At 40.3% G+C, this 18,650-nt stretch overlaps 1 protein-coding gene across 1 annotated transcript; it reads right to left on the bottom strand.

Annotated features, from left to right (window-relative positions):
* Nucleotides 1-1,691: 1,691 nt before the first annotated feature.
* LOC141006673 (organic cation/carnitine transporter 2-like) lies at nucleotides 1,692-15,424 on the bottom strand. Its single transcript, XM_073478900.1, has 10 exons — nucleotides 15,026-15,424; nucleotides 12,969-13,072; nucleotides 11,925-12,079; nucleotides 11,657-11,828; nucleotides 10,618-10,744; nucleotides 8,527-8,624; nucleotides 6,796-7,010; nucleotides 6,510-6,692; nucleotides 3,993-4,128; nucleotides 1,692-1,776 (listed from the first exon to the last, which is right to left on the bottom strand). The coding sequence occupies exons 1-10, from the start codon at nucleotides 15,422-15,424 to the stop codon at nucleotides 1,692-1,694; spliced, it is 1,674 nt and encodes a 557-aa protein (XP_073335001.1).
* Nucleotides 15,425-18,650: the final 3,226 nt, after the last annotated feature.

Consider the following 18,650-nt stretch of genomic DNA (forward strand, 5'->3'; position numbering starts at 1 on the left):
TATTTTAATATTAAACACCAAAAACAATCAATATCATCACTCTGTGAGGATGTGACAATGGTGGCATCAGTCTTTGCAGTGAACTTTCCATGATGATATTAATGAATTTTGGTAGCAGTGAAAAAATATTCAAGTGCTAAAATTGTATTTTGTTTGTTTGTGTGTTTTCTTTGTCCCAACAGCATAACGTGCCCATTCACCACTCGAGAGGAACATTCAAAACCCGTGATTGCTGTGGAAAGTCGGCTCTGATTGTCTAAAACTTCACTTGCATGAATGAATTTGTAATAAATACTGTTTTTGAGTACCATTCCTACTGTTAACTGTTGTTATATGCTCCCCCTCTGCTGGCCAGGATGTGTCGCTATGGCTGATGCTTGGCCTCCTGATTTTCCAGGTGATGGTGGTTTGGCTGATTAAGGATGGCCAATAAGAAAGGGAGGGCACTAGGCTCTTGTCTCTCGCTCTCACTCCTTTCAACCTGATGCGGACCAGTCAGTCAGTCAGTCAGTCTGGAGGCTGGCTGTGGTATTAAGTTTTGTTTTATGTTTATCTGATGGGTGCGGTAGTCTAGTTTTCGTGGCTTTGTTTCTATTAGGTTTAATTAGGGTAGAGGGTTAGCCCCCAGCTCTGATGGCACTGGTGGGTTAGTTTGGGTGGCTGCTCTTCTTTTGTTTATTTTGGCCGGCCCATCAGTTTATTTGTTTGTTTGATTGTTTAGGCTTTTTTTTCCCCCTGTTTGTTTGCTGTTTAATTAATAAATTTACCCTCCTTTAAACTACAACTTGTTGTTTTGTCTTGTGTTAGACCTCAGTTGGGGTCGTAACAACCGTCAATCAGTCAATCGGTGCAATTATATTTAATGACATTACATGACCTTTTTGTCAGAAGTGAATTCAAAGAAAATAAAGCTTGCCGAGTACTTACATACTCCTACTTGTGCCTGGACTCTGTGCATGCTATCTTAAATCACAAAGGTCTATACGAAATATTCACAAATTAAGTGTGAAATGTGAAGCTATGGGTGCATTTGTGCCATAAAACCCTACATGTGGCCACTGGTTCTGATTAAATTGGTATCAAAATATTACAAACTTTGTACAGTGGGGTAAAAAACACTGAGACCACTAGTCAAGATACTTCAATCTTTCTTTTTTTTCCCGAATGTTATGTTATTTTTCAGTAGATATGATAATATCGGCGTTAAAATGTGAGTGAAAAGTTGAATCTTTAAAAAAATAAAATCCAAGAATTTCTGAATATCTTCGTGTTTGTTTGTTTTTCCCCCTTTTGCATGCACATAACTCTACAAGTTTGCACAAAACCTGGTGACTCATGTTATCCCAGCATGATTTGACAGTGTTCCAAAGAGCTTTCTGTCAAACCATGCTGGGATAACAGGATTCATCAGTTGTTTTCTTTTTTGGTAAACTTGTAGAGTTCATGCCAGCTCAAGTGCATGATGTCTGTCACTAAACATAAAATTGTTACATGCTGCAATTCACAGTATTTTGACTTTCACTTCATCTTTGACAGGCTATTTTAAAGCATAATTATATTATTTGAATAACTGTGATGTTCCTTCGTCCTGTTGAAGTCGCATCATTTCACACACACAGTGCCAACATGGACAGAGGCAAGATTTTTGTCCAGTTATTCGCCTCAAGGCCGATGTCAGTGCTGCTCCTTGTTCAGGGGACAACTGGAGACTTCCTTTCAGCTTTGTTTTCCTTTTCCTCTGTGTGCGTGAGTGTGTAAGGTGTCTTCTGACAACATCTAGAGAAAAAAAACACAGTGACAGTTTCCACCATGATTAACAGTACATAGAACAACGCTGTCAGTGCCCATTTTTACACTAAATGTAGGTGACTTGGCAGGCACTTAAAGCGTCACCAGCTGGGCCCAAAAGAGGAGGAGGTAGAGCATCTTTTAAAAATCGGTGACACCAAGTTTAAACTTCTGTAAAAATTACAAGTAATATGTCTAAAACATCTATTGAGAGCAATAGATGAGTTGCACCATACTCTACATGCTTAGTTAAATATTCATATTCAAGACTCAAAGCACTTCTTAATCTATTTAAAGAAACAGATTAAGACGTTTGAGAAACAAGTGTCGCTTCCTGGTGTTAAATTACATGAGATGATCAATACCACTCTTATATCTGTACATTAAATATGAAGCTACAGTCTGCAACAATTTAGATTAGCTTAGCTTAGCGCAAAGACAGGAATCAGCTAGCCTGGCTCTGTTGAAAGGCAGCAATGTATGTATTTAATGTTAAGGCCTGCATGCAGATACAAAGCAAGTAAGATGAGGGCATGTAAAAGTGATTTTGGATCTGCCAGTAGTTACTCATTGAGCGGTTATAACCTCATGTTTTTATGGTCAGTTGAGCTTTACGATCAAAAGACAAATGCTTTGTGAGCACAAAGTAAAGTTAATCACATCTGGCCCTTGAACAAACAAATTAATGATGTATTATGAGAGAAAAACAAAAAGTCCATGCACTTGTTTTGTCCTACATTACATTTACACAGGGATGCACAATCAGACATCGCCATGTTGGTGTTGTTCCTGGACCATCATGGCAACTGACCAATCACGTTGTTGTAATGTCATAGCCTTGTGACTCAGAGAAAAAGACTGGAAAAATATGCAGAGGTGGGAAGTAACAAAGAACAAATACCTTGTTACTGTATATAAGTAGATTTTCAGGTATTTGTACTTTACTTGAGTATTTATTTTGACTTGACTTTTGACTTTCCCTCCCTACATTTTAACACAAATATCTGAACTTTGTCCTCCTTACATTTTCAAAACAGGCTCGTTACTTTTGTTTGAATGTACTTGAGGGGAATTATTGTTTTTTTTTTTTATTCTGCCTCATTGCATGGCGCCTTCCCAACATCACAGGACAGAGTCCATCAGTGCATCTCTCGCAAAGGCGTGCGTAGCGATACGAAGCGACTTAAAAGACGTAAGAGGACGGAAACAGACAGAGAGGGAGACTGGAATGGGGAGAAAAGGTGTGTTAGTGTCTTGTATCTGCAGAGAACCTGCATTTCCTCTGCCTGGATTTTCATATTTTCTCACTTTGTTACCGTGCTCAGGACGCTTCACCAACCCATTCATTCACCATTTGACGTGGGAATGAAACTCAACAATCAACTATATTTGTGGTGTGTTTACAAAGAGATCAGACAAATCCTACTGGTTCTACCTTTAAGTTTATTAGTCATCGAATTATCATGATATGACGTGAGGTTCAGTTAGCTTTGCACAGAAATCGCTGGTAGAAATGTCCTTTAGAAGGATACTATTTACTTTTATACTCTGAGTACATTTCAGAGCCTGTACTTTATTACTTTTACCCAAGTAAAGAAGTTGAATAAATACTTCTACTTTTACCAGAGTCCTTTACACAAGTATCTGTACTTCTACTTGAGTGAAGAATGTGTGTACTTTTGCCACCTCTGAAAATATGGCCACGAGATGAGTTATACTTTCAAATACGCGTTTAATGTTGTGAAAGGGTTTATTTTTTTACCCACACCATCTTTTCCTAAACCTCATGGAGTGTTTTTGCTGCCTGAACCTGTGTTTAGTGTTTTCATTCTCAAACCGAACCAAACTGCAACAAACATTGGAAAAAAAACGGAAAACAATAAGTTATTTAACCGTAAAAAAGATACATGAGCAGTATAACAATGTCATATCATAACAGCGTGATTGGGCTGTTACAGTAATGGTTCTGGCATGATGTTATCTAGGAACAACACCCACACAGACAAGACATAAAACTGTCTTGTCTACATGTAATACCGACTCAATTCAAATTCAAAGTCGATAAATGAAACACTCAAATGTAGATGACCTTACTGACACTACGCTAAAACGGAGAACTGTACAAAAATAGAAAAAAAAACCTAATGACCAATCCAAATCTACAGTAACGTTGTTTAGCGTCTGGATACTTGGTGTACTCTTACCCGGGGAAGTGTTGCATGTGAGTGATGGTGTCAGGCAGGGGCATTCCATAGCTCTCAGGCAGCAGGAGACTCAGCAACCCCGACAGAGCTGTGAGGCTTCCCATGAGGATGTAAGGCAGTGAAATGGAATAGCTTCCTGTGGCAACACATCAAAGGAAGAGACATTGAAAAACATCCCCTGCTACAACGGTACCGCAGCGAAGCTAAACACAAAAGTTGGAAAGACTTGAAGGAGTTTGATGTGGCTGCATCAGTAGTTTAAATCCAATCCATTTAAAAGCAGCGTCTAAATTTTAACTGAAAGCTTCTGGATTTTCTGCAGGCTGGTCCGTCTGATCTGAGTGCTAATTAAGTCTGCTTTTTTGTTCTTGCTCTAGCGAGTTTTGTTCTTGTTTTGTTTCTGTGGAGGCACCAGCTTGTTGTTTGCCTCTTTCAGTGTAACAGTGTTAGTGCAAGTCAGGAATCAGGAGGGAAACAGCTTTTCTGAAAGGGTAACTCCACCAATTTTGATCTAAATTGTATCTAAGCTCAGTGGTTAAGTGGCATTTCTAAGAGCTGTATCGTAGGCAACTGGATGTGTTTCAGTTTCTTGAAGACGTTTCACCTCTCATCCAAGAGGCTTCTTTAGTTCTAACTAACCGGAGGGGAGTTGCAGGCTTTTAAACTCTGTGTGGGAGTGTCCTTACAGAGTTGTTAGGGCCACTTGTGGGTTGTTGATCCAACCGGATCATTGCTGTGGTTGTTGAAGGCTGGCTGAAGATAATATTTTATTAATCTGTCAGCGGGGAAATTCACGTGTTACAACAGTTTAAGATTTATAGGCAGAGGGAAAAGAACAAACAGTGACTGAGTTATTGATAAAAATGTAAAACAGAACAAGCAGGACAACAATAGAATAACATAAAGACAAGTAAAAAAGTAATAATAATAATAATAATAAAGATAATAATAATAATAATAAGACTATATACACTATATACTACTATATACACTATTTGCCTTGTACTTACAGATAATACCAAGGTAGGTAATTGCACATAATAACTGCATCCATTGATGTAATACACACATGGCGTGTAGTAGTGAACTTTAAAAAAGATATATAAAAATAAATAAAAATTGAGGATACAAGCATGAATGTACTATTCATAAATATGAATATATGGGATATACTATATATATATATATTGAAAAGGAAGAAGCATACGTGGAATTTCAAAATGTCCATAATGACCGACAGTGTTATCAAAGTGCAGACCAGTGGACTGTCTTTTCAAAACCCGATGCCTACATTACCCACAATGCAACTTAGCCACTGGGTGACATCACTGGAGGCAATTTATCAGATCACATGCAGCCTCCTCTTCTATTTGTAAAATTGGAGGAGTTACCCTCTAACAGTGTGTCCTAATCATTCCATTCTTTCAACACCACGCATGAGAAAATTAAAGTAGTGATGTATCACATGTTTTTCCTTTTTCGGCCAAAATTGTCCCAGAGGAAATAAACTTGGAATCAAAAGTCTCTTTTGTGCAATTCTCTTTGAGCTTCCACCGCATCTCAAGACCTGTAAGATCTGCCAGTTAGATTCATGGGGAGAACTGATCAAACAACATGTCAACAACTTGTCATCGTGTTGTTCTCTGTATTTTGCTGTTGCTCTGATGTTTGAGTTCGACATAATTTATGATAATAAAAAACCCGCTTTTCTCCAGCTGTGTGTTTGATGGGTATTTATTTCTGCTTTGGACAATAACCACCCTTAAACTACCAGACTACTTAAAGGTGCAATAAGTAATTTTAAAATTCATTTTAAACAAGGGTGTAAATAATGTCTTTTCAAATCAATTTGGTATCTTAGGCTTCCGGAGAATTGGCCTACGACGGGTGGACGTATGTTACGTTTTAAAACAGGTCCCCATCTTCTTCAGTTGTTTGGGAGAATGCTGCAAGGCTGTTTTGCTTTGAGGCTCCAGAAATGTTTTGTGGGCTACAAAACGGGTTAATAAAGATTATCCTGTACAGAGACCAGCATAAAAAGCCAAACAATAAGTGTGCTTTATAAATTGCTGTGTCGAAATAAATAAACCTCACATTCAACTGCCAAGCCACAAGCCATAAAAGCCAAGTACTTTCGTGACTGTACTGCAACACTCATGAAACTGTTTGTATTTAAGAGAAAACTGGTGAAAGCCATAAATTCTCTTGAATGAATTGTTTGTGCAACTGAAGAACAAATCTGTATTTCAGTGAGTGGTTTTTGCATGAGGCCCATTGAGGTTGAGGGGCCAGGAAAAATAAAAAGGAGAACAAGACAAAGAACAGTATAGTAAGTAAAGTAGTTAATGTGGGTTGATCAGTTAGGTAAGAACACACATTTGAATTGCTCTTTCATGCTTTGTGCAAACTGAAGCAGAAGAAAGAGCTGGACATAAATTCTGTCAAGCTTACATTTATCCCATAGTGTTCAACAGGCTGAAAATAGTGTACTTGAGGCAGAGGTAAGCTCATCCTTACTTAGGTAAATGAAGTATGGGGCAGTGATGCTGCCTATCCTGGAGGCCATGGAGCAGGCGCCCACAGCCGTATTCCTCAGTACAGTCGGGTAGACTTCTGCTGTGTATGCGTACGCGAGAGCAAATGCTGTCGTCACGGCAAACTTCCCCATCATCTCGAGTGATATGGCTACATAGATCAGGTCTATAGGGAAGACAGCATTGCATTGTTTTGGGTTATATGCGCTGACCATTCAAATACATTCAGCTTGAACTGAAATGAGAAATGTCTGAAAAGTTGGTCATACTTGTTGGTACGAGCTGTATGAAGAGTAGGAACAATCCTCCCATGAAGAGGGTTGAGAAAAGACTCAGTCGTCTGGAACACCAGCGAAACATAACCCACGACAAAAAGTAGGCTGGAATCTCCACCACCGCCGACAGGAAACAGTTGAAGTACGCGTCGCCGTGAAGGTTCGCCGTGTTCAGGGAAAGAGCGAAGTAGGCGATGGTCAAGGTGTTCCTGTGGAGACAATTGTTGAGCATAAATCAAAACTAAAAACATGTTTGATAACCTCTAAATATTTCTGTATTATGATGTGGTTGAAGATTATTTGCAGCCTGCACGATTCAAGTAACATTATAACAAAGTAATTGTTTTAGCCATTTATTAGGGATGCATGATTTACGGCAGATAATGAAATTATAGCCGATAAATAGTTTAGTTTACTTAACAAGTGCAGCCTTTACAGACTGTATATGGCGGTATGCACCTTTAAGGTTGGTTGGCCAGCCACCAATAAACACAGAGAAGAAGAAGAACAACAACAATGCTGTTGTTGTGTTCATGACAAAGAGCTGCTGCACACATGTCGTCACTGGAATGAGCGTCGTTTTTCAAGTTCAGAGGAAGACAACACAATTGTAACTGGCAATACGTGTGCCGCAAGTGTTCAGAGAGACACAATAACAATAACACAATAAATCTTATTAGAGCTATGAATAATAAATGAGCCATCTTTGCCTCCTACATCTTCGCCTTTTTACCCTCAGGGGTGCTAAACTACAATAAACTACAGGTTATGAACATATTTTTAAAATACAAAAATGTGAAATTATTATCGGCTATCAGTATCAGCTAAATTTTTTTTTTTTACCATTCATAAAAAGTTTTATGTGTTCACGTCTGTATTGCGATAATTATATCAGTGAAGTCCGGTGAAGTCCGCGCCTCAATCTTACTCTCTGGAAGTCTGTAGAAAGTCCTCTTGTGGGCCCTTGTGGACTGGATGAGTTGTGGGTTTGGACAACCCCTCAGCACTCACGGACTTCCTGCAAATGTGCCCACAAATTCTGCGAGTCTGCAAGACCAGTGAAGTCCCAATATTCGGATGCAGCCTTTAGTCTCTGAGTTCCCGTCCCTCTGTGCCAGTTTGCCTTGATGTCTTGTGTGTGTCTTTGTGTTTTGTGCGTTTAGTCATCTGACCATTGGCTGCCTTTTCTGCCTGCTGATTCTGATTCCTCTGCCTGATCTGATTGACAACATGTGTGCCGCCTTCTCCATAATAAACGGACTGTGTTTTAACTGTAAATGCAATTAGCAGAGAGGTTTATACAGCATTTAACTGAGCTATCGTGAGGGATGAGTTGAACTGTTAAAAGTTGGTAAGTCCTTCAACTGTTGAAAAAAAAAAAACTACATACAACTTCACGTTTATCCATCTGCTCTGATCGACTAACAACTTTTTTCTTTAAAAAAAAAATCGAACTGTTTCCGGACTCTCAGAGGTGAGCACAGGGACAGTAGAGACATACTGTGCAGTTACATAAAACAGATTTTGGCCTCAGTTGCAGCTCTTCACAGCACCTGACAGGTCATTAAGTGTTGTTAGTGAAATGGAGCTGACGCGGTCGAAGGTGACGCATGAACAGGCTGAAACTGTGCGTGCATGTATGTGTGTTTGTAACAGCGTGTGTACAGTACATGACGGGGTCACTGTACTGAATGTGGAGGTCAGGCAGGGACAGCAGGGACTCACCAGACCAGCCACAGCGTGACAGAGATCCAGCGGATGTTTCGAGAGCGGAGCAGGTCACAGATGTTGTGGGCTCTCCTCCCCTCAGATTGAAGTTCTTTCTGTGGGGAGCGGAGCATGTGGAACAACAAACACTTAGTAAGCAAAGCCATCAGTCTGGAAATAATTTCATTAGAGAGAGGCTTGTGAATGCATGGACACTTGCTGAGTGAGCACATGCATGTGCACGTGTGCACACATACCGTACCAAAAACGGCAGGATGAGGACTGATGGAGGCAAAAGTTCAATGTCTAATGAAGAACTGAGGGAAAAATGCTGATAATAATTGAGAGATGAGCTAGATTGATAAGCAGTGTCGGATGTAACTTCAATGACTTTAATTACTGATTACTTTTTTGTGGTAACAAGTAACCTGATGTGTTCCACTACTGTACGAATCTCACCATGTTTTCCTGTTCCTTTTGTTGCCACTAAAAACAAAACAAAACAAAAAATCCCTGATGCAGTCCTACCTTTCTGTCTCTCATAGCCAGAGCAGAGAGGGCGACCTCTGGCTCATTAGTCACCATGTTGAAACATGGTGCACTGTAGGCTATATGAGCCAGCATTGTCTTGTTTTTCACAGAAGCAGCTGCTAAACTGGTATGTAAAATATGTCTGGTAACCTAACCTCAGTTTCTGGTTATAGTACATTTTGTATGAACTTGTTATAGGTTACATGAGGATTTTCAAAAAGTAACATAACCTAACCAGATAAGTGATGAAAAACTGTAGCACAGAAACTACTGTAGCGTTTAGGGTGATTTCAGGAAAAGTGTCACTGTTACATTGTTTGTCCACAAGAAAAAACTAGTGAGGTAACACATTCTTTCAAAAACAAGTCAAAATTACAACCGTACTATTATTGGATTTTTAACTCACAAATATTGTTGTCGTTATCAGTACCTTCACCCTGTTCACATTTAGTTTTTTCTCTGTGCAGCTGCTGTTGGCAGCGCTACCACTTTATATTTGTAAGATTTCCCAAACAAAATGGAAAAGTTTCAAGATGTAGCAATACAAAAAGACTGCCAAAAAGAAGAATTCAAATCTTCGCCATGTGCCAAAAATGACCGGCAACAACAACACCATCTCCTCAAGTCTACTGCCAGATTTCAGGACTGAGCAAGAAGAGGCAAAAGAAAGATTAGTGGTGCAAAGTAGTGGTTACACATGCAGCAATATGGCAACACCGAGGAGATGCATGCATAAACACAGAGCTGGACTGCTGAGTGAATTGTATAGATGAATGAGGCAATCGATTTGTGTGTACCGCCAGATAGTAGTAATTAAGTAAAGGCTTGAAGGCTCTGTCTGGTTCACGAGGCATCATTGTCTATTGTAATGTTACATAGAAAGTAAAGGTGAACGAAGAAAATTGTTCACCTCTTAGAACAGATCGCATGAAAATGTACAGCTATTGTAGGGAAACGCCATCACACTTATGGCAACTTGTCTAATTCTGCTGCTTCCCTGGATTTGTGTATAACATGAATTGCTGAAACTGATTTAACAAACCAACACTTTCTGGCCCAAGCAGAGAGTCCAGGAGGAACATGCAGGATAATGTGCATCTGCAATGAGTAAAGTCATGGATGCGGCAGTTTAGTTTCTGAAGGAAAGTTCATGGGTCAAAGAAGGTCAAATCTTGGCACAGTCTCAGTCAGCTGTCATCCAGATTAGTGCACACCCCTGTGCAGAAAAGTAAATGATTACATCAAACTGAGCAGTGAACCATGAGAGGGTCACTCCTCGTTGTCTCTCCCTATCTGGGATGGAAAGATGCTGATCTAAAGAAAACCCTAATCAGCAGGAAAACAGGTATGACCTGTTTTTTGAAAGGTACAACATGTAAGAAATGACCACCAAATTCACACTCCAAACAAATAGAGGGAAGCATATCAACGGAGTAACCTACCCAACCCTAGTTTATACCTATACGTGTATATACCACTATACTGTATACTTACATCTGGTTACCACAAGTCATTAAATTGCCCAGTGCATTGGTGTTTATGCACTTACAGTACAGAAGTTTTATGGTGAGATCTCACCTTCAAAGAACCAAAGATGACCGGTGGGGACTCAATATTGTTCCTCTTGGCAGCAGCTCTTATTACGGCCTCTGCCTCTTCAACTCTTCCCTGAGAGAGCAGCCAGCGAGGAGACTCTGGGATGTACCTGCGTGATTTAACAACAGTGAGACACAGAGGTTCAATCGACTGAGGCTTTTCTTTTTACTTATTTTGATTCCTTACGTACTAAAACAAGCGCCTCCGTGCAAAGTCTTCAACGAGCTGACGCTGTTGTGGTTGCACTGGTGCAATCAGTGATAATTTAATCAATTTATGACATTATCAACTAATCTGCCCAATTATTTTATCAGTAAAATTACGAAAAAAAGTAGTACTATAATACCTTTCTATTATTTTTTTGATGCAAAAATGCTCTTTAAATATGTTGGATGCCTAAGTTATACTTGAGGAGTGACAATAATTGTGATATTTACACATTAAAAATTGATATGGTGTCAATAATACACAAAACAGAAAAAATCCATTGAGTGTAATTGTTCTTTTTTACACTTGCAGGTTACGTGCTGTTATGATAACGGTCTCTCTTCCCCTCCCTACACAACATATTTTGAGTGTAATTCATCTGCCAAAAAAAGCAAACAAAACATAAAGCAAACAAAGTTAAAGATGAACTTGACTGTTAGCATTGTCATTATTATTATTTACACATTTTAGCAGAGCAGCGTGACACTTTGTGCAGGAGGTCTGTCAATTAAGGTAACTTGGCATCCAGCATTTTCCAAAAAGCATGTTTTCTCGTGGCTCGTTGCCCACTATTAAGTTTCAGTTTTCAGTTTTTTGGGCACTCCTGGTGTAGTTATTTTTGCAGGAACTATGCTTATTGGTTGATTGATTGACAGTTAAAACTGGATTTCATCTGTTATCCCTGGACAGATGTTAAAACTCTAAAAACCTGATAAAAAGCACGTATGACATGAGATGTGAGTGATCACCCAGGCTAAATACTTAAAAAAAAGAAGGAGAAAGAACCCACACAGACAAACACACACCCACCTACCACCAGAGAGGCACATAGAGGAGGCCGGGCAGGGCCAGGCCTAAGCGAAGCATCCTCCAGTCTCTGACGAAGTAAGCAAACACCGGCAGCAGCATGTAGCCCCCGGCAAAGAAAAGACTTACACCTGCGGTGGAGTAAATGGTCCGAACACGTGGGCCCAATATCTCTGTTCCTGAGGGGGGTAACACAAGGAATGAACTACACAGTCTTGCACAGTCAAGCAACTAACTACATCTGAGAATCAATGAGTAGAGTAGTACAGAGGTACCTAGCACAAACGCAGTCACATAAGTGGAGATGAGTGCCATCCCAACAAGAAAGTAGATGGCGCAGAACACGACCCAGGATGAAGCGAAGACCTGGATGAACGCAAACACTGTCTGGAGGGCCACGGTAACACACAACACTATTTTTCTCCCATACCTGAAAATGATACAACGCACAGATGTAAGCATGCTGTGTAGATGTAGTGCTAGAAGTAAAAAGCTAATGTCAGGCTATAAACAGACTACGTTGTGGTCGCATGACTTAGACGTCACAACCACTAAGCGTCTTACTAGACAATTACTTTACTGTCCTGTAAAGACGAACTAGTGAGTAGATGAGTGTTCGTGTTCGGCATGATGACGTTTAACTTCTGTGACAACTTCTGTAATCTCATTTAGCCACTTCTTAGCAACCGCCGACACGCAAGTGCTTTATAATTAAATTGTGGGACATTTAATGATGTATTTTATGTTGTAGAGCAAACGATATAAATATCTTAAGACTGCGGTAACCAAAGACCTTATTTCAGGCATTTAACCGAAAAACCAATTAAAAAAACTCATACGCTTTGAGATGAGGGAACAGGATGTGAAAAAATGCTAACCGATTTCCAGGTTTGCAGGACACCTTGGACTGTTAACAAGGTCAGTTAACGGCTCTCTCTGTTATGATTTATTGTTATATTTGGAAAGCGATTTAAAAAGTTGTGACGTCATCACAACATAAAGTCTACGAGCAGAGTGGGAACTTGCAGACGGGGCCAGCAGGGGAAACTATGTGCATTCTATTATAAATCTTTGCATGCTTGTAGCAGCTATGGTAGCCTCCAGCTGCTAGCCTCAAGCGTCGGTGAGCAGGCTGCAGAGGTCCGGTAACCTCACTTCTTTCCCACTCCACACTCAGATTTTTGTCATTGTTAAACTTGTAGTTACTGGTACAGACTAGCTTGCCACATGCATGGATTCTTTGGGTTTTGGCAGAAAACTAAATACGTGTTGAGTGATGTGTGCATTTTGAAAACAATTGAGCTCATCTTGTCCATGACCTGTCAGAGAACTGTCCCGAAATGAAGGAGCCAGTGAGAACTCCACAGAAGTAGAGAGAGGAGGTCAACGGGTTCTTCCACCTGTCATCACACACCAGGTCCCACTGCAAGAACACACACACACACACACACACACACACACACACACACACACACACACACACACACACACACACACATCAAGGTCATCGAGTACATTAAGTACACAACAAGTGTGAGTCTTGATGTTGGAATTTCTTGACAAGAAAAAACAGTTATAGAAAATAAAGTGTGTATCAATTTATTTAAACTGTTTTGCTCTGTTTTTTTAACTTAACCACTCAAATTTCGAGCCATTTTCCAAATTTCTCTGGTGTTTCACTGGATATCAGCGGTTTTATTTTTTCGTTGATCCAAACAATTCACTTGCGTGATTCATAGATCAAATGAGCTCTTGAAATTGGCAGGGTTTGAGAGGGTCTGGATCTGATCTATTGACAGAGTCATGGGGAATTAAATGGAAACGACAATGTCAGTGTTGTCCAAAAAAAAAGGCCTCCTGGCTGCTGTGCTTGGGACGTGCTCTGCTTCTAAGAAGAGGGAGATCTCTGGGTCACTAAGTGTTATGATAAGTCAAATTGGCTTATATTATGATATGAAAATTACACTTGTGTAATGTTTTTGACATTAGAGCTGTGGGCCTATTTGTTTAACTTCACGCCAGCGTGCTGACATAATGTCACTGTTAGCCCCTAACGGCGCCATTTTCCGTACGTTAGCAGGTTTAATACTGTCACACAGTTTTTCTTTAAGTTGTAGTGGCTGTGAAGTCAATACATGAACAAATCTAAGCCCTGTCTTTTAAAGCTGCTGTAAGTGAAAACATTTGTTGAGAGGAGGGAGGGGATTGCTAAGGAGTTAGCTAAAATGACAGCAAGGCTTTAATAAACCAAACAGCAGTTACAATCGCTGTATATAGTGTGCATGTGTGTATGTGTGAAGAAATATACATTCTCTCTTTTTCTCCCAAAAGAGAAAATAAACTGTTTTCCATTTGATTTGTATCTTGTGCATATTATATTTTTGTTTTGTTTGACAGCTTAGTTGTGTAGTGGATGTCATGCACTTTAAAGAGACAATACGTAAGAGTTTGTAGTTGACATCATTCAAAAAATAACTACAATTATCAACTGAATGTAAATAAATAGTTTTGACATTGTGATGTCTATCTCTATGTTGCATGAATATCTGCTGAAGTTAGCATGCTAACCAGCTAGCCCCGATCCGTGAGCTATACAGTTATGGCAATAACTCTGGTGATATGCTGCCCCCTATGTGTTTTGAGTATGAATTTGGTGGCCGATTCTGACATTGCACCTTTAAGAAATTGTGTTTTTATTTTAAAGTGCCCTGAACCAATGTCCACCGGGACACAACAAGGTGATTTCCTAATTTGTCATCTTTTTCACTTGCTTTTTCAGAGCCCGACCGATAAGCAATTTTTGGGGGGCGGCGCTGACACCGATATTGGGGAGCAAAAAAATTCTGGTATCGATAAATCAGACGATATTCTTGTACACACAGGATCTATACATAAACACACATTATTTTGGCAAAGGTCCCTAAAGTGTGATCTTCACTGGGAATTATACATTATCCCTAGCATCCTTTACTACCTAATAATCCTGAGATGTGGTCTCATATCGGCACACATACGCCAATACCGATACATTTACGATCGGCCAATATCGGCTTAACAACATATCGTTCAGACCCTAATTTGTATGTTCAAACATGCATCCAATGAGGGTGGACACACAATTTTAAACCCCCTTAATGATCATATGCAAAGATTTAATATGCAAGTTTTCAGAGGGTGATATCTGCAAATATTCAGGACATTTTTTTGTGTGTCTGGAGAATATAAACTCTCTTCTGAGATGAAATAATCAAATTTGATCTTAAGTTATGTTCAAAGAGGCACATTATCCTTTGAACCAGCACACTTCCTGTTGACAGTAACTCCAGCAACAGGCTGTAAAGTCGTCACGAAAGCAGCTGAGGAGCAGCGCAGGTACCTCAGTTGTGATGGTAGAGATGTACACACTCCGGTCGTACTCCCACCCGTCCAAGCAGCGCTCCGTAGCCACATTAGACATATTAACATCAACGCCGGGCAGCAAGCCTCTGTCCGAGAAACTTTGCACATCTTCGAGTTTGTATCTGGAGCACTTGCTGGGCACCAGAGCGCCGCTGTGGCTCTCCTCCTCCAGCGGGATACTGCTGTTCCTCCAGGCGGCGGTGAGGTTGACGTGCGCGGGGATGAGGCAGCGGTGGGGCGGCGTGTCGGCGATGAACACGATGGACAGGCCGGTGAAACCGTTGGGAATGACGGTCAGACAGAGGAGGAAAAAAACTTGCTGCTGGAAACCTCCCCACTCCCCGAGGAAGGCGGTTGCATCCTCAACGTCGCTCATGTTGCTTGTGGTCGCTTTTACGCGCAGGGCGCACAGAGTGGAGCTGGACTTAAGGGCAGACAGGAATGAGGAACTTTGGAGTGGGCATTTCAAAAGCAGTGGGTTTTTTTCCAGCTGGAATAAAAAGGGGGAGAAAAAAGAAAAAAAGAAAGAAAGAAACATCCCACCCACCCTAAATTAACCGATCTTTAAAGGCACAACCCGCGATCAAAATGTAGGCTCAATCAAAACACAATGGTCTCTTATCATTCCGAGAATGATTATCTGGCCTTTTATTGCACAATAGAAGAATAATTCACCTTGTGATAAAATGCCACACAATAGTACAATCAATGTGTTCTCTGTGCTTTCCATGGGGTTAAAGGTTTGCCTGGGACAGTGAGGTGAAAAAGCCTAAATTTTCAGTTTTGCACAATTGATGATATCCTATAATGTCGTTGTGAAATGACATGACATGATATGATATGATATGATACCTACAGCCCAACCGATACTGGATTTCTGGGATCGACATTAGGGAATAAAATAATTCCGATATCGAAATATCATCTGACATTCATATATACACAGATTTTTCCCAGTTTTCCAGCTAATGTTGTTATCAAATACGTGGTAGCGCTATAACAAGCCCAAAAAAAGCTATATATATATACAGTCGTCCTCAAAATTATTCATACCCTTGCTAATTTTTGTGATTTTCTATTTTTGTGATGAAATGACTGCATTTTTTCAAGTTTGTTTATGAGTTATACGTGACCAACAAGTGAAAGAATGACAACAATACACAATTCAAGAAATTCTTCATTTCAGGGGTATTTTATTCAAGGATTCCCAAAAAATGCCATGTTCAAAATTATTCATACCCTAGTCCAATGTCTTTCTTTAATAGTCAATAGCATAGCCTTTGTTTTTTATGACTGCTTTGAGACGATTCTTGTATGTGTCCACAAGCTTCCTGCATGTCTCCTGTGGGATGTTTGCCCATTCCTCCTTTGCGAAAGCCTCAAGCTGGGTCAGGTTGGTCGGTTTCCTAGCCATCACTCTGGTCTTCAAGTGATGCCACAAGTTCTCGATGGGATTCAGGTCAGGACTCTGACTTGGCCATTCTAGGACGTTGACATCATTGTCCTTGAACCATTTCTTCACTACCTTGGCAGTGTGTTTGGGATCATTGTCTTGCTGGTACGTCCAGTTGTGGCCAAGCTGTAGTTTCTCAGCAGATTCCTTCACGTTTTCATCAAGGATCCTGATGTAATCTTCCTTTTTCATTATTCCTTGGACCTTGACTAGGTTCCCTGTGCCACTGGAAGAGAAGCATCCCCATAGCATTATGCTTCCACCACCGTACTTGACTGTGGGCACAGTGTTCTTTGGTTTATATTGTTTGTTTGTTTGTTTATTGGTTTAAATATACAGAGACAATGCACATTAATAAACATTTCTGTAAACATGCCGGTTTAGCCACGTTGGCTAATTTTCAACCGTATATATGCTTCGCCTTTCTTCCTCCAGACATATTGAGCATCCATATGGCCAAATAACTCCAACTTGGTCTCATCAGACCACAGGATGGTTGACCAAAAGCTGGGATCTTGCTTCAAATGACCTCTAGCAAAGGCCAGGCGAGCCTGCACGTTTCCTCCTGAGCAGCGGCGTCTTCCGAGGCCTATGTCCATGGAGACCTCCTCTGTGCAAGACTCGCTCAATGGTGGACCGTGAGACCTTTGTCCCTGCCTGGTCAAGCGTTTCAATTAGGGCCTTGGTTGTGGTCTGGGGGTTGTTGTTGACCTCTCGGCATATTTTCCTGGCAAGTTTGGGAGACACCTTACGCTTCCTGCCACGCCCGCTGAGGTTTTCAACAGTATTGAATTTCTTGTACTTGTTAATTATGCTCTGGACGGTTGCCACAGGGACATCATACTGCTTTGAAATGGCCTTGTAACCCTTTCCTTCACTGTGGGCACGCACAAGACGTCGACGTAGGTCTTCACTGAGCTCCTTCTTCTTGACCATGATGACCAGAAATTGAGAATGATCAGAACACTTTTCCTCTATTTATACTTTTCTGGAAAGATGCTATTTTTTTAAATCAGTGTTTAACATTTGTTCAACAATGTTAATGGTATTTATTCCATTGTAACATTTTGGAATAACCACAGGACAAAGATTTTTGTAGAGACATTGTCAGGGGTATGAATAATTTTGAACATGGCATTTTTTGGGAATCCATGAATAAAATACCCCTGAAATGAAGAATTTCTTGAATTGTGTATTGTTGTCATTCTTTCACTTGTTGGTCACGTATACCTCATAAACAAACTTGAAAAAATGCAGTCATTTCATCACAAAAATAGAAAATCACAAAAATTAGCAAGGGTATGAATAATTTTGAGGACGACTGTATATAAGCTATTTTTCAGATCTCCATCCGTGATTGAGGCATTAAAACTGACCCTGACCAAGTGACCAATTCAAGATAACAAAACAAGTAAAGGTGCAACATAAAAAAACATTCAGTTTATATTATCTGTGTATTTGCAGAAAAATACCGAGTTAACGTTTATCCTGGCGATTGGGTTGTTCCACTCCAAACGATGTCTACCATCTTTTGACGCTGGAGGCACAGGAAAACTGGAGGAGCGCAAACATCCAAACACAAACTACTTTGTTGGGAAAGCCGATCATTACCTGTTGAAGGGACATAACTCATGAATTTCCACACTTTGTACTTGCCCCACAAGAGAGATGAGATGCACTCTGCACCTTTTTTTATCTGCGATGAGAAATTACCTTTGGTCTAAGGTCAGAATACAAAGCTGTGTATTTTCCTTTGTTATGAGTCTTTCAATGTCTCCTGTCTCCCTTTCCAGAACAGCAGACACTTCCTGTCCAGTGCCTCTCACAGACATGGGTGACAGGGAAGAGCCATAACCTCAAACACAACAATCATGTAAGGGAATAGTTTACCATTTTTGTTAATAACAACACTCTAATCTTGGAAATTCTGAGTTTCTCCTTAGGATATTACCTCGTAACAGCTCAGAGCCAAGAAATAGTCCAACACATAACCCTTGTTACCCATTGTAACCTTCTGGTTTTGTATGGATTAAACAAACAGGCCAGTGATCAGAGGAGCTGGTAGGTGGACTTTGTTTTTGTTGGCCACCAGTTAAAGTGTCAAATTCTGAGATTAAAGTAGGAAATGTACAAGAAAAATCTCAGATGT

The sequence above is a fragment of the Pagrus major genome, chromosome 13 (assembly GCF_040436345.1).
Source record: "Pagrus major chromosome 13, Pma_NU_1.0".
Classification (NCBI taxonomy): Eukaryota; Metazoa; Chordata; class Actinopteri; order Spariformes; family Sparidae; genus Pagrus; species Pagrus major.